The sequence below is a fragment of the Astyanax mexicanus genome, chromosome 1, assembly GCF_023375975.1.
Source record: "Astyanax mexicanus isolate ESR-SI-001 chromosome 1, AstMex3_surface, whole genome shotgun sequence".
Lineage (NCBI taxonomy): Eukaryota > Metazoa > Chordata > Actinopteri > Characiformes > Acestrorhamphidae > Astyanax > Astyanax mexicanus.
In genome coordinates this window covers 104,958,032-104,974,027 of record NC_064408.1, presented here as the reverse complement: position 1 = coordinate 104,974,027, position 15,996 = coordinate 104,958,032, and the positions used below count along the sequence as shown (strand labels likewise).

Here is a 15,996-nt window from a genome sequence, read left to right as displayed (position 1 = left end):
ATCCTGTAGCCCATATTAGATAGCCTTTTATAATTCTAAGTCTTCATTAAAACTGGCATATGTCAACATCAGGAACAAAGACAATATTTTTTTGGTATCTGTGTTAGTCTAACTGAATGAGGTTTCAGTTTATCAGCCACTTAGGACATATTTTTAGAGAGCTTAAAAGTAAAAAATAAAGTGTATAATTGTATAATTAGTAAGCCAGACATCCTCCTAAAATCAATTATGAAGCAGCGCTGCACTGGAGGTTTATTGCAATGTATTGAGCACCCAAATGAGTTCAAAATCATATCATTTGAGAGGATGATGAGATGTGCATGGGTGGGATTTTTTGCTTCTCCTCGTTCTTCTCCTTTTTTTCCCCCCTCTTTTCTTTTCCTCCGCTCTGCGTGTGAAAGTGCGCCGCTTTTGCGCTCCCTCGCTTCTCTCCGTGCCCCGCTGAGAGAATGCCCCTCGGCTGCGATGGCACACGGAATCGCAGGATCGTCTTGCTCCCTGCCAAACCGCCAGTGTGCCACCCCCAGCCCACCACGTCCCCAAACCTGCCCCTCTCGCTCCCTTTAGAACGCTCCACAAAACCCTATTTGAGAGCAAATAAGGGAAAAAAAGAAGAGAAGCGAGGCAGAAACAACGGGACAATTAAGAAAGCAGCCCCCCTTCCCTCCCCTCCCCCTCTACTTAAATACATAATACCCACATCGAATTAATTTGGAATTTCTCCTTTACATTCACACAACCAATCAGAGACGCATATTCCACGCGTACAGACCGGGGCCTCTGTCTACATCCTTTCATCCCCCTTTCCTTCTTTGTTTATTTATTTATTTAGTCTTTTAAACGAGGGGGGAATTAGCTGGAACACTTTATGCGGCTAAACTGATTCTTTTTTTTTTTTTTTTTTTTTTGCATTTGCATCCAGAAGCACTTTGTCAGTCTTTCAGCTGCGCTTCATTCCTTCATTTTCTGCCACTCTATGGTGCATTTTTTTTGTTTTCTTTTTTTTAAATGAGTGTTTTCTTGGTAGCATCATTTGCATAGGGTTAACACGTTGCCAGAAGTTTATTTTTAGGATACGGTGCAAAGAGCTAAAGAGAGGGATGTGGTGTGTGTGTGTGTGTGTGTGTGTGTACGGGTAAAGAAGGGGCGAGCAGGGGGGAGTAAGAGGAGGAAAGGAGGGAGTGGAGGATATAGAGAGCGAGAGAGAGAGAGAAAGAGAGAGAGAGCACTGCTGTTGTTTTATGCATGCAGATCTGAGGAGATTTGGACCATTTGCTTTTAAATGGAGTTTTAAGTTTGGCAGCGCGAGGGGAGAGGATGTAGTGTGTGTGGAGCGCTGCGCCAGCCGATAACACCCCGCTGCCTCCCTCTCTTCTGCAAACACATCCATATGGCCTGATCTGTAATCTAACTGTTCATTACCCAAATACACCCCACTCCCACTCACGCCGCGTGGCCCCTAGCCCCCTCTTTAGCTTACTCATACGTGACACTCTTAGGGTTATGAGGTCTACTTGCTAGAAAAAAAGAAAAGAAAAGAAAGGACTACATATTTTGTGAATCTACAATGATTCTTTCACAATTTATGTGATGGTTATGCATGTTTAATTTTTTTTTCTGCTGGCCACTCTTTACAGTATCTGGACACTCCCGTTCATATGCATTTTGTCCCACACATACAGCTCTAGAAAAAAATTAAGAGACACTTCAGTTTCTCAATCAGTTTCTCTGATTTTGCTATTTATAGGTTTATGTTTGAGTAAATTAAACATTGTTGTTTTATTCTATAAACTACAGAAAACATTTCTCCCAAATTCCAAATAAAAATACTGTCATTTAGAGCATTTATTTGCAGAAAATGAAAAATGGCTGAAATAAGAAAGATGCAGAGCTTTTAGACATTAAATAATGCAAAGAAAGCATGTTCATATTCATAAAGTAATCAATATTTGGTTAAAATAATCCTGATTTTAATTACAGTTATTATGCATCTTGGTAAGTTCTACTCCACCAGTCGTACACACTGCTTTTGGATAACTTTATACCACTCAATGATGCAAAAAAATTCAAACAGTTCATCTTGGTTTGATGGCTTGTAAACATCCATCTTCCTCTTGAGAAACTCAATATTTTTAAGTGGTCTCTTTTCACATTTTGTGTCAAATGGTGATTAAGAGGTTTAAATGTGCCTGCTTTAAATGTACAGATGTAAGTGATTTTACTATTTTTTCCTGATTCTTGTGTTTTTAAACACAAAATTACATAATTTAGTATTCTCGCTATGTTCTCTGTTCAGCCCATATAGTCAGTTTATGAAAAGAAATAAACAATACACCTTCATGTAAACTCCTGTTATCACTAGCAATGTGCCCAGCACTAGATGGGTGACAACTAGCACTCGCCTCTTCCGATACAAGTGAAGTCATGCTGATGCAGCATCAGGTAGCCAGCAGACTCTGAGCATATCATAGTATATCATATATCAGCTAACAGACACCTGTGCTGCCCAACATCACAATAGGAGTGATGTGGGGAGGAAATACCATCTTACCACCCCTGAGAGCGCAAGGCCAATTGTATGAATGTTCGAAATTTTCAATCCAGTAATTTTTTTAGCACTGGATTTAACTTATTTGTGGGGGGTCACAAACCCAATACATTTACACGCAGTGCTGTATGTCCTCAATTCAGCCTTCAGCAGTTTAGCTTTTAAATGAGGCAAGGGATCCAATGAGAAGAGAGGTTATTTACATATTTATATAAAGTCATAAAGGTGGTGGAATAAAGATGGAATAAATGTGTCAAAGTATGTGTGGTTCATAAATCAACAAAAAAGATACCTATGGGTGGAGAAAAATATTAATTGTAGAATGCAGAATATGGGGCTTATAAGGTGGTTGATTAGCTTATTGGTTGAACTGGTATGTTGTAGCAGAAAAAAAAACATTAGTGTTGAAAACCAGGAGAGTTTTTTATACTTTTTATATGATTTTGTGTACATCAGATGATTACCGTTGCTGTTTGCTGACCTTTGCCATTGATATTTTTCTCTCTGTGTTTTTTGTACCATAAAGCTCCACATGCTGGTTTGACCACAGCCGAATACTACCATCAGATGGCGCTGCTTGCGGGTCACCGAAGCCCCTACGCTGACATCCTACCCTCTGCTGTGTCCTCCACCGGAGCAGGAAGTAATGCCCTGCACATGGAGTACCTCCAGGCTCTGGAAGGTGAGTGCTCTCTGGAAGAGTGCACATTTTAGCACTGTTCCAAATCCCTAGTAACAAACGACACCAAAAGGCCATTGAGGGTCATACTGCCTTCAGTACAGAATAAGTGATGATACAATCCAGTTTTTAAACTTTTCAGAGGAGGTTCCAAATCCACACCTTATGCCAGGATCACAATACATGTTTTTAGCACAGTTTTTCAGTCGCTGACAGTTTTCATTGATCGCTGACAAAAAACAATTATTTTGCATGCTAGACATCTGACCCAGTCAGCAACTGGGAGTCAGGAGCAGCAGCTACATACTAGAATATATTGTATGTAAAAAAACCTGCCTGTATAGTTTAGTTTATCTACAGAAAACAGGTTTTACACTGTAAAGCACTAGTATTACTGCTACTGTGAGCTTATTGGTTGATGAGCTGATCCTGAAAATACAATAAGAGTATGTTTAAAAGGCTTATAACTGGAGTTCAAAATGATAAAAAAAAATGTGTCTGCGGTACTACATTTGATGTAGTTCTGTGTTGAGGACATAAGTACATATTTCAGTTTTAACATTTACATGACATTTATAAACTCTGATTTTATTCAGTTGCCTCATATGAACCCATTTATGTTGGACTCATTTTTAGTGCGTATTCTCCTCTATAGAGATTCTCTGGCATGGCATCGCTTGTTCTCATGTGTGTTTAGTTCTGATGCTTTCTGGAGAGCAGTCAGGTGATTCTGAGATTTTCCACGGCGAGAAATCATGTAATTTATCGATCAGTCATGTTGTGAGAAAGTCTCAACAACTGAAGAACCTGTAATTAGTCGTGAGAACAGCACAGCGACTGGCGACTCAAAAAGTTGTGTAGTGTAGAACCTGGCATTACAGTCCACAATTTTTACAGGTAATTGGCCTCACTGAGAAGTTTTCAGTGGGTCGGTTCCAAACTAAAGTAAGTGGTGATGTTTAATAACCTCTAGGTCGAATTCTAGAGTCTAAACACTCTTGCACTCTTGGGGTTTGGGTTTTTATTCGAGGTTGATTGCATTCATCCATGTTTTTTTCTTCAGCCACAGAAATCAGATGAAACTGGAACTCTAGCTGAGTTCCCAGAAGTTCAGATAAAGTTGAGGAAAGGAAAAAGTTTAAGCCAGGTTTGACTGTGTAAAGTCAAACAGACGTTAATGACTATACTGCACATAAACATCTTGTATCTGCTGCGAATTAGCCAAACCTGCATCAAACCGCTGCTTTTGTCTGTGGTGGCTTTAGTTTACAGATGAAAAGAAAGAAAGGGCTTAAAAGAGAAAAAGAAAAGGCCATTAAACATGCTAAATACACCATTACAGAAAAAAGGAGTGTGCCGTTCCTGGAAAAAGTTAGTGAGATAATAGAGTGACCTGATTTAAATGAGCCATTGTCTTAATGCTTTAGACGGGGGGAAGGGTGCGTGTGTGTGCGTGTGTGTAGGACTTATGCTAATGAGTTATTTTAAAGTGTAAATAGGAAATTAAAGGCACAGTGGTTGAGAGAGGGGTCGGCCTGACTGGCCCGTTTTGCCTTTGATGAGAATGTATTTAGTCAGCCTCTCGTCAGGCCCCCTCCCATCCTCCTCTCCCTCGCAAACTAATTAAAACTAGCCAAACTTGCACTGGTATCAGAAAATTAATTGCTATTAAGTGGGAATTGGAATGTCCCACTATTCATCACGGGAGAAATCCTTTCTTCTGTGGCACTGTTTAAGATTAATAGACTGAAACAAAACAATTAGGGCCAGTGTTTTTCAGATGGAGACGTAAGGGCCTCTCCACTTCAGAGATCGGCTATGATCCGGCTCGGGTAATAACTCATCCCGTTTTCAACAATGTGTGTTCCACGCCAGCCAAATTAACACTTTAAAGCTCTCTTTTATGATATAGAGATACAGAGCGCCGGCGAATAAAGAGAAATCCCTTATCAAGAGGCTTTTGTTAATAATGGGGACCGCGCTAACGTAGCTGCCGAATTTTAGCCGCACTCACATCAGTGTAATTACTGTTGGAAGAGGGTTGCCTAATGAAAGAACACGCCTGCCCTGTCTGTTTATGTTCCTGATGGGGCCATTGTTTAAACGTGTTCGTCGCTAGTTAGACCACGTCCGCTATTAACACCTAGGCTGTGGTAACATCTGTGTTTAGAGGAGTGCGCAGTTTAGAAGTCGCTTTTTTGAAATGCAGCTATTTGACTTTCAGCATATTTCATTTTCCTTTATGGAGCGACTCACTGCTCAATATAGTCACATTTAACTGTGATTATACATTCACTGTATATACAGCACACTGCAGGGCTCCCTCACTGTTCATTTTATCAATAATAGAATTATGTAACTAATCAAACTTTTTACACATAAAGTGAAAATGGGTTTTCAAACAGGAATTAAATAAAGAGCTTTTAAATCACATGCTGATATTTTCATGACATCAAGTATACCATAATGCACATTGCCAACTAATCACTCTCAAGTTATCAATAGGATGCATTTTTAATTAGTTAAACTTGCTCAGTTAATTTGTGTCAGCACTAGTAATTCTAGCCATTTTTTTTTTACTTCAATTGACGCACACTTTGTGTCTAAATGTTTGTGTACAGCCCATCTAATGAATACATTTAGGTACTTTAAGTTGCCCTCATTGCTGACACAGATGAGATGGGGAGGTGATCGTCCAACATCCTGTACTCAAGATCATCCAACATCCTGACCTCAAGATCATATCACAGAATAAAATCAAATACTCACATAAAAGTTCCTAAATCTAGTAGAAAGACTTCCCTGGATTGAATAGACAGTTTTTCAAGTTACAAGATACAAAAAGCCAGATATATTTTAAAATGAGTAAATTGATTGTAAATTGCAAAAATTAAAGCAATTAAGCAATGATCAAATGTTATGACACATTTATATATGTCAGGTTTATTATTTAGGCACTGAAATATTTAAAATTGCTTTGCTTTAAATGTTCAGATAAAATGCAGTAAAATGTTTTGCTTCTATGTATTTGTACTTAGAAAATTATTAAGCATGTTTAAGAACATTTGCATATAACTGTTTCATTCTAATTTAATTTATAATTTGTACACAATGAATAACTTTTAATAACTTTTAAGATTAAGTGAAAGTTTTATATGTTTTTTCAAATTGTTAAAATGAAGAGGACATCAGACAAGGAGACTTTAAAAAACGTTTGTCTCTTTGTAAATTGATTTTTAAGTATATTTAAATAAAACAAAAACATGAGCCAAACTTTGTTAATGACTTCAAAATAAAATTTAAGTCACAGTGTGATTTTATAAAATGACATGTAGTTCTATCTATCTAATCTATTACCCTGAACTGACATTTAAACTGATTTTAAGATACATGAGTGTTGTGTATTACTGTCCAGCAATATAATGGTAAGTATTAAGATGTAAAGGTGGCTTGATTTGATATGTCTGTGAAAGGTACAGATTTTGTTTTCAGATTCTGTGCCTTTGAACAGATGTCATATTGTTGAATCATCAGCTGGGACAGGGTGAAATCCTTGTGTATTGGCACATGTGTGTGCATAAGTGTGTGTGTGCATGAGTGTGACATGAGACAGAGAGCCCCACACATCCAAATCCATATCCATTTAAAGCCCTTGAGCGCAGTTCTGAACAAGCCAGAACAGTGACAATGTAGAAAAGGGGTCCCAAGCATATGAACACACACACACACACATATACTTATCCAGTGATTTACATGTGAATGGCAGCCGCAGTAAATGCTGGAAGTGTCAAAGGAGAATGGAGTGAGTGAGAGAAAGAGGGAGAGAAGGAAGAGAGTGAGTAATCTTATTTTGCTTGCTTGCCTTCTGATAAAATTAAAACAACTGCGCGAGAGAGAGAGGGGGAAAAAAAAAGTGAGTCACAAAGTCATTGTGTCACTCTACACAACAAAAGCACTCCATCCCCTCAGCGTCTCTCTCTTCCCCTCCTTCGTTCCCTCCTCTCTCGCCTTCTCCCTCCTTTCTTGTTTGTGACATTCGCGAGTGAAAAGACAACAAAAGTCATTTCTTAATCTGTAGATGCCCGTCATTGTGTGCGAGTGGAAGGCCTGTCTTCAGCGGAGCTGCTTTCTAGTGAAAGCTTTTCAAACACAGCCCACTGCAATTCCATTCACCAATAAAGCACTATTCAAGCAAATTAAATGTGATTAAACATTGCTGTGACACAGACGTGGGTGAGAGAACGCCACTGGTTATGTGTGTGTGTGTGCTTTCCTATGTGTGTGTGTGTGTGTTTTCCTGTATGTGTATGTGTGTGTTTTATGAAATGTGGTCATGGGGCACTTTTATTTTGTATTGATTATACTGTATTAAATTGTTTTTAGTAAGAAACGTAATTCAGTTATGTCATATTTTCTGACCAATATATATATAAAATATCATATAAATTGCCTCAGGGGATAAATCTAGATAAAGTGAAAGTATGTGGACATGCCAAAAGTCATAAATGAGACACAAACACACACCTATATACGTTGTGAGGTGTTATCTTGTGAGTGAGGTGTGCTTATGGTAAGGCAAAAATCTATATGAAGTGAAAGTACATGGACATGCCAAAAGTTATGGGATTGGTGGGATACAAACACACACCTACATAAGTTGTGAGGTGTTATCTTGTGAGTGAGGTATGCTTATGGTAAGGTGGAGTTAACTATCAGAGTTCGAGCAAAAAGGGCTCCTAGTAAATGCTAGATGGATGGGACTGATCTGCAGTGTCACAGAAGGCGTTACCACCCACAGTGGACAGCACAGTGGCTGATAATGATCCTGGCCTACTGTGTCTGGTTAGAACTGTCCGTGCAAACAGTTAAGCAACTCTAGCACGAATCACAACAACTTGTCAACTTGTAAATGTAGGAGGCACCACATGCATATCCCTTATAAGGTGATTACAGCATTCTTCAGCAATCATGGGATGTGGTTTGCTAACTAGTTCCTGTGCCATTAATCTTTTTTTAATAAATTATCTAAATAATGACTGGGATCAGTTTAACCATGAATAAATCAATTTCTTACATCTCTTTTCTAGAATTTTGGTGTGTTTTTCTAAAAAACATGCAAGGATGCCAATATTGATGACCACGACTGTAGAAATTGTAAAATTGACTGTAAAAAAAAAGAAGTGTCTAGTCTGTGTGTAAACACTGAGCACTGGTGAGAATGCTACAGTGAGGGGTGCATTTTGTAAAAGCCACAGAGACACATCATCAGGCTTTGTTCATAGAAGTGAAGTATACGATTCATATTTGAGCCTGATAAAGTTTGAATCTTTCTCTGTTGAATCTCTCAGGCTCTCGATTCCCCAGTCCGAGGCTACTGGCCCGTCCAAACCGGAAACGTCCCCTGCCCTCCCCTCACTCAGACTCCAGCTTTGATCTGCAGACGATGATCCGCACCTCGCCCAACTCGCTCGTGACCATCCTGAACAGCTCACGGCCAAGCACCTCCACCAGCGGCTCCTACGGCCACCTGTCTGCTGGAACCATCAGGTACTCACCACCTCATCTTTACTGAGCTCAGTATTAACATATAGTTATTATTCATCTATGTGAAAGGAATAATGTTTGAGACTCTCATGCTTTTAATCATAATTTAAACTTCATACACATGCAAACAGCAGCCTGCATGTATATACACTATATGTTCAAATGTTTGTGGCCCATATGGATGGGAGTATTGCAATAATTATATATTTAACAATATTTAAAGGCAGTCATGATACATTGTTTGCATTGTGCTATTTTTTAAATTTAGACAAAAACACCAGTAGCAACTAATTAAAATGTCATAGTTCATATACCATACTATACTATACCTTAATCAGTATAAATATAAACAACTATAGTAAGGCCAGTGGAGACAGTATACTATAAAAGCATATTATGTTACTATGGAATGAATTTTATGACTAGGTTACTAGCCTTGTTTAAGCATAACCACCTCTCTAATATGAGTTTAAAAATTTTACTTAGAAAATAAATATTACATTAAACATTAAACATAACATTTGTATGAAATTTGATTGGAAAAAATATCCTGCTGCTTCTGTGCACTGGAACCCGTTCACTGCACCAGGTTTGGAAGAAAGCTTGAAGCTGGTAGGTCTCAGACAAGGCTTCAGGGTACCTGTCAGTCAAAAATCAGGTGACCAATGAAGATTCAATGTGAACACCTTCTTTTAAACCCCGCCCATCCGTGAAAACTATACTGTGCCAAACCTCAGAGGCAAAAAAATTAAGCTGAAGCAAACGAAAGATTCCAGAGGCAAAAAAGTCTTTAGCAGCAAAATCCACAACAATCCACAGAAAATTCACAAAAACACAAAAATGAAAGCAAAGACTGGCAAAATCCAAACCGAAAGGGTTTTCAAATAACTGCAAAGAATAATGAAGTAACTAAGTATTTTTTGAATGTGCAACATACACTTTTTCCTTTTAATTCTTGATTGCAGATTTTATTTTTTTTTGCATAACATTTTTGCCACAAAATTTACTTTAAAATACAATCAAATATTTTCATATTGCGCAAGACTACCCTTCTAATTCAGCTACTTAATGCTGCTCCTGTTGTTGATACAGATGTGCAAATGCACACACTAATACAGTTTATCTAGTCGTATTGACACTATAATAGAACTCTCTGGAGCAGAAAAACACAAACTTCTGTCTGACACCAGGTGTGGTCTAGAGTGGTAAAAAGCTTTTAGCTGTGGAACAGTGGAAATGTGTTCTATGAAATGATGGGGCTCCATCCAGTATATTAGGGATGAGGTGAGGTGGTGCTCATCATCATCCTCACAGCAACTGTCCAATAATACTATTGGATACTAGAGACCGTATCCTTGATTTGAAAAGAAACAGTGCATGTGGATGAGCAGGTGTCCCCATAACTTTTTTTAAGTGCACTTGAATCAGGGTTTAATGCTGAAGCTGGTGCTTTACAGGTGCTTGACTTCAGCACTCATGAAGTACCTCCCGTTCTGTTCCTCTGCATCCTTCAGTATCCAGTCTAGTTAACCAAATGTGACAAGAGGAAAAAGAATGGATGAGCTGGAACAGGAAGCTAGAGGACAACAGGATGTAGGGAAAGAAGCCGGAAGAAAGAAGAAGAAGAAGAAGTAGAAGGATGTTGAATGAAGAAAAAATGCCATGATAAAGTGCTGAAGGCGTTTTGCTAATGAGAGAGGCGTGTTTAAACCAGACAGAACTGGCAGGGGGAAGACAGCAGGAGAAGAGAGCGAGAATGATAGTGAGTTAGATAGAGAGGAAGAGAGGATGAGAGAGCGGCCGGCGGCTCGGCCTCGGCGGCGGAGTGATGAATGAACGCGGGACGGAGAAATAAACGAGGGAACAGGCCGAGCGCTATTAGGAGGAAACGTGTGAACACACTCCACTCCTCCTCCCTCGCACTTGGCCCTCTGATATGCATCACCTGATTAATGTTCCCTCCATCAGTGCAGGAGCGCTCTACCCCGCCACCGCCGCCACGCAATCGCTCACGCTGGAAAAGGGGGAGCGGATGGGGGGATGACGGATGAAAGGGTCGCGGAGAGGGGGACAGGGGGAGGAGGATGGGGCCGGGTTGAGGACACTAACACGCGCTCTAATGGGAAAGAGAGAGAGTCAAGGGAAAGATAGGGACCAAAAAGGATGGTGGCGCCTCTCATGGGCTGGTTTTCTGCATTCAGAAGAAAGCATTTGAATATTAAACAATAATAAAAGTTTTTCAGGACGAGGTCCTGTAGATTTTACACTCCTGTCCTGACCAAATGTGAGTGTAAACTGTGAAACAGCAATTAAACTTCTTAATAATAGGCTGACAGCATAATTCTGAAATGTGATTAAAGATTACTTTACTGGTTAACTCTGTTTACTTTGGTAAAATATATAGTTATCAATACTGCTGTTGTTGTCATTCTGACATTGGGGCCCTGATTGGAAAACGATGAACTGTTAAGCATAGGCACAGGAGGGATATTGATATGAGTGTTAATCAATGACATGCAGTTGATTTGTGTAGCTAATCGAAGCGTTTTATTAACATACTTTCATTGGATGATGGCTACATTTTAAGACTCAATAAGCCCCCTAAGACTCAATTACAGGGTATTCAATCTCCATAAAGACAGATTTCCTTTTCTTCTGATTAGTTGGAGCTGAGTAGATGCTAAAATGTACAGCACAGCTTTTTTTAAGCTCTTTTACCTGCATTTTGTGTAGCAAAGCATTTTTTATGTATCAGTATCACATTGCAGTCTTAACCCAATTTAAACCCAACACCAGCAATGCATTTAGAGAGAGTGACATTGGCTCCTTTACTTTATGTAAAGGTTTGGTTACTTATACCAAGTAAAATGAATTGGCAGTTGGAGGACGGTACTTATCATTACATTGAATATACAAAACACTGCCTTTATTATTGGATGCACTGTGGTATGTTCTGAGCATAGTCTGACTGTGCATTTATTTTAGTTTTATTTAACTAGAGAATTTATAAAACAATGCTACAGACTTTTTTGAGCAGTGCCATAGAAAAAAATGATTTTTGGTTCCATAAAGAAATATTTTTGCATGTAAAGATCCTTTAATTTGGTAAAGAACCTTTAAATCAAGTGATGGATTTTTAAGCCTTTGATAGGTTTACACTCAAACCATTTTTTTTTTAATGAAATTGCTCATAACCCTTTCGCAGCACCTTTATATGTAAGAGTGTATTGTGTGATGTTTTTCCCTAGTTTTATTAAATCTTGTTCAAAAAGTAGAAAACTAAAAAACATATACATTTTTGTGGGGTTTTGACTTTTTAACAGTATCTGTCAGTTGTTTTTTTGTTGTTGTGTCAGAATGTCACAATGAATGGACCAATAGAAAGGCTCCAAATGACCTGAAATATAATAATTTTACATAGACTTCTACTGAAAATTAAGAAGTTTTTTTTCTTTCTCCTGTAAAGTTGCGATCTTGAAGATAGAAGGTTTTTGAGTAACCGTAATAATTCTTAATACAAACAGCAGCACAGCAGTCAGGTTTTAATGGAAAAGAGCAGATAAATCAGTAGAGTTGTCTGCTGTTATGTTTTGCCGTAGATACAGGGTCGGGGTCAAATACTTAAGAGATGCAAGAAGTAAAGGAAAGTTTTCCTCTGGACCGCCCAGTGTGTAAGTTGCTCCTGAGGGCCGGGGGCCCGAGAATCTCCCAGCATCCCCGGCGATGTGTCAGTCAGGCTGTCACAGCACTGTCTCCCTACCAGATCGGCGCAGAGCGAGAGAACGAACGAGAGCGAGAGAAACAAAAGCGCAGAGAGGCCGGCGGCCCCCGGCCGGGCCGATTGATCACTGATCTGCAGAGCTGCGCTGATCAGTCATGCCTGGAGTGTGTGGGGACACCGGCTGATGAGCGATGAGACAGCGGGCTGCCTGCTGCAGCGTCCGGCTGCATTGATTTCCTCTCGCCGCGTAATAAGATTAGCAGACGTATGAGGCAGCGAGAGCGGGCCGTAATGCTCACCATGAATGGATGAAAGAGTGTTCCTCAGTGGAGCCTCGGGGAGCTGCACTTAGAGCCAGATCCACGACTATAGAGAGAATAAGTGATGCACGGATATTACACTTCAATTCAGACCTTCAATACTAAATACATTATGTAGTAGGGATAGGACAGTTACCAGTTTTAATACTACAACACATTATATTCTTAAATATAATCACATTCTTTAACAGTGTTGATCATTTCGATAATTGTGTATGATGACGATGATGAACACTTGTTTTATTGTTGTGCAAGCAGTCTTCATTCTTTTTTATTCTTTCAAGGAACAATTGCCCTTTACATTTTTGCCACATTAAGCCTCCACCAACTGTCAAAACATCAGATGTGTGAGGTCAAAGCTTTTAGTATTTAGTGATATAATACCCCTAAAAATAGGACAGTTCTGTACTTGTAAATGGCTGTACTTGTGTACACAAAAAAATAGGAAAAAAATATTTACTCATTTATATATAGTAAACACACAGTAACATATATAGTATAATTATTATACATCATACTACTAAAGATTCACTGCAGAACACATGGTAGGACACATTATTTTAAAGCTATAATCATGGCTATATATAGCCTTTTGTCTAACTACAGATTTGAATTGTAGTAGACATCAAGGTCTAGTATCAAAATTATGATCCCTTATGTAGCCTGATAGTGATCAAATAATAAAAACAGAGAGTCTAAAAATCCCAAACAAAAGTAAGGAGTCTTGTTAAAAAATATTTACCTAGAAGCAGATGTTTTTGTTGTGTGATTTTGATGGGTTTAATTGGTAAATAAAATTAAATAGGCCTGAGAGTAACATACAGCCACTCACTGGTACAGGAAAGCAGAATTATAGGTCCACCACTGTATTTCCTGTTTCCTCTTTTGAAACTTTTATTTTCCCCACCTTTTTCATTCACTTTTTCAGCAAGTGGGGTGTTTTGTATGTTTCAGTAGGCGGAAATTGGTATTTTCTGTCAAAAAAAAAAATTATTTCAAAAAGCATGTCTACAACATTGATTAGGATTAGGATTTATTTACTGATATAACTTAGTGTTATTTAGTTGATGTAAAGGTTCTTTACTATTTTAAAGGGTCTTCAACATAAGTGGTTCATTTATGCAAAAAAAGCATTTCTTCTATGGCGTCACACAAAAAAACCCTTTGTATCACCTTTATTTTAAAGAGCATATTAGCATCTTACAGTATGATGTGATGAATGTCCTCACTGAGGAATTTGCCTAAAGTCCCTTGGCTCCATTTTTTCATGCTTGCATGTGTGTGTGTGGGGGGGGGGGGGGGGGGTCCTCAGAGACATAGAGCTAATCAGAATGATATGCATGACTCTGTAGATTTTCCACTGCCATTAATCCTTAGGGAAGTAATATGGTTTTAATAAAGTAATAATAAACTGTTGATGTAAATTCCAGTAAAAACGTCTTTAATTAATTTGTTCTCTTCTCATGCCACCACTTATTTTTTGTTTAAACTTATGGTTTTCATCCTCTTATTAAACTCTCTATCTCTTCCTCTCTCTCTGTCTGTAGTCCAGCGCTGAGTTTCGCCTACCCGCCCACCCCAGTGGCACTGCAGATGCATCAGCAGCTGATTGGACGGCCGCCGGGCATTTCAGCTTTTGGACACAGTCCTCCCCTAATCCACTCTGCTCCTGCCTTCGCCACCCAGAGACCTGTGGCAGGCATCACCCCGTCCAGTCTCTGCCCCACAGAGCGCTCCACCGGCTCCACTGACTCACAGGTGATTCATAACCCAGTTCCTCTTCTACCACCTGATAGGCTGAGCCACACTTGAACCAGTGTGAAATATTCTTCACACACATTTATAACCACACATAGTACTCAAATGCTGTTTTAAGGCACCAAGTTATTTTTATAACAGTACATTTTGAAATAACTTTTAATACAGTACTCTTTCTTTTGCATTCAAATCTGTATTATGTAAGAATTCATTTTCTTGCTCATGGGGTCTTCCTATATTCAGGAAATGTAATTTGTGATTTAAGCAGCCACTTAAGGACATGCTTTTCACATGCATTTTTGAACAAGCAGAGTGTCACAGTAGCAGTATGCAAAAAGTATGTGGAATAAAATGTAACTTAGGATCTGATTAACACTGTCCTGCTCACTTCATCAAAGTAACGCTACACTTCTCTCCCTATTACGTATAAGTAAAGCAACAATGATTTTGAAGATGTTGCTTTTATGTAAAAATGTGTAATGTTGCTTTTGCTAGTATTTCCAACGCCCTTAAACTGGAATAAAAATAGGGGAGGGCAAACTCAGAGGTTTTGAGTTCAGGGCAACTTTGCTGGGAAGCATAAAGCTAAAGCCCCTCACAAAAAGAGATACAGGAAGAGAAAAGAGAGAATGAAAGAAGGAGGAAGATGGGGAGGAGGTGGGTGCGAAGTGGTTCGAATGCAGGTATAGAGGAAGTGACGGTTAATATTTGGAGAACGGGAGGAGCAAGGGTGTGGATCAATCTCCCAAATTAAGTTATATTCATAACTCCACTTACACCCACAGAAACAGTTATCTGGAACTATTATTGGTAAAACCGCTCAGAAAATAGAGCAATATTCCAGTCGAATGTGGTATAATTGTGTAGAAAGGGTCGCAATAATGAATAATTAGCAATTAGTTGTGTAGCCATAGTACTTGGTCTATTTTACGTTTTTACCAAGTCAAAATTAGCTGAAACAAACATCCATTTCTGTACAGTTGTTTATCTTTTAGTCTTGAGCTGTTTATGGCTGTGGGTGTTCTCTGAAAACATGTACCACCAACACATCAGCACCATATAAACAGCAGAGTGTGTGAAGGCAGGTAGCCCTCCCTCGTACAGGCCCCCTGGGAGTTTTCCCCACTGAGATTTGTGTGTGTGTGTGTGTGTGTGTAAGCAGGTGCTGTGTCTATGTGTTGTCGTAGTGTTGTGTCCTGATGTGCCAAGCTTGCCTTTCAGGCCTTTTTTTGTTGTTGTTGAGAAGGAACAGCCACTTTGGTAGCAGCAGAATTCCCACTGCTCCACTTATTAATCAGTGTCGGGTCCACTGCTCATCTTTTCTTCTGAAGGATGGATGTAAAAGTGTCCCACCTTCTCCCCTTGTCACCTCCGCCCCATTTTTACTTGCTGCGTGTGGTGGATTACATCTGCGCTCAAGTAGATA

At 39.2% G+C, this 15,996-nt stretch overlaps 1 protein-coding gene across 1 annotated transcript in view; it reads left to right on the top strand.

Moving 5' to 3' along the window:
- gli3 (GLI family zinc finger 3) overlaps positions 1–15,996 on the top strand; it is a 174,694-nt gene that overhangs the window by 125,510 nt on the left and 33,188 nt on the right. Inside the window, exons 6-8 of the mRNA XM_022662267.2 lie at positions 3,075–3,230; positions 8,576–8,774; positions 14,360–14,570. Coding sequence (XP_022517988.2) covers positions 3,075–3,230; positions 8,576–8,774; positions 14,360–14,570 — 566 coding nt within the window. The remainder of the gene's footprint in view (positions 1–3,074; positions 3,231–8,575; positions 8,775–14,359; positions 14,571–15,996) is intronic.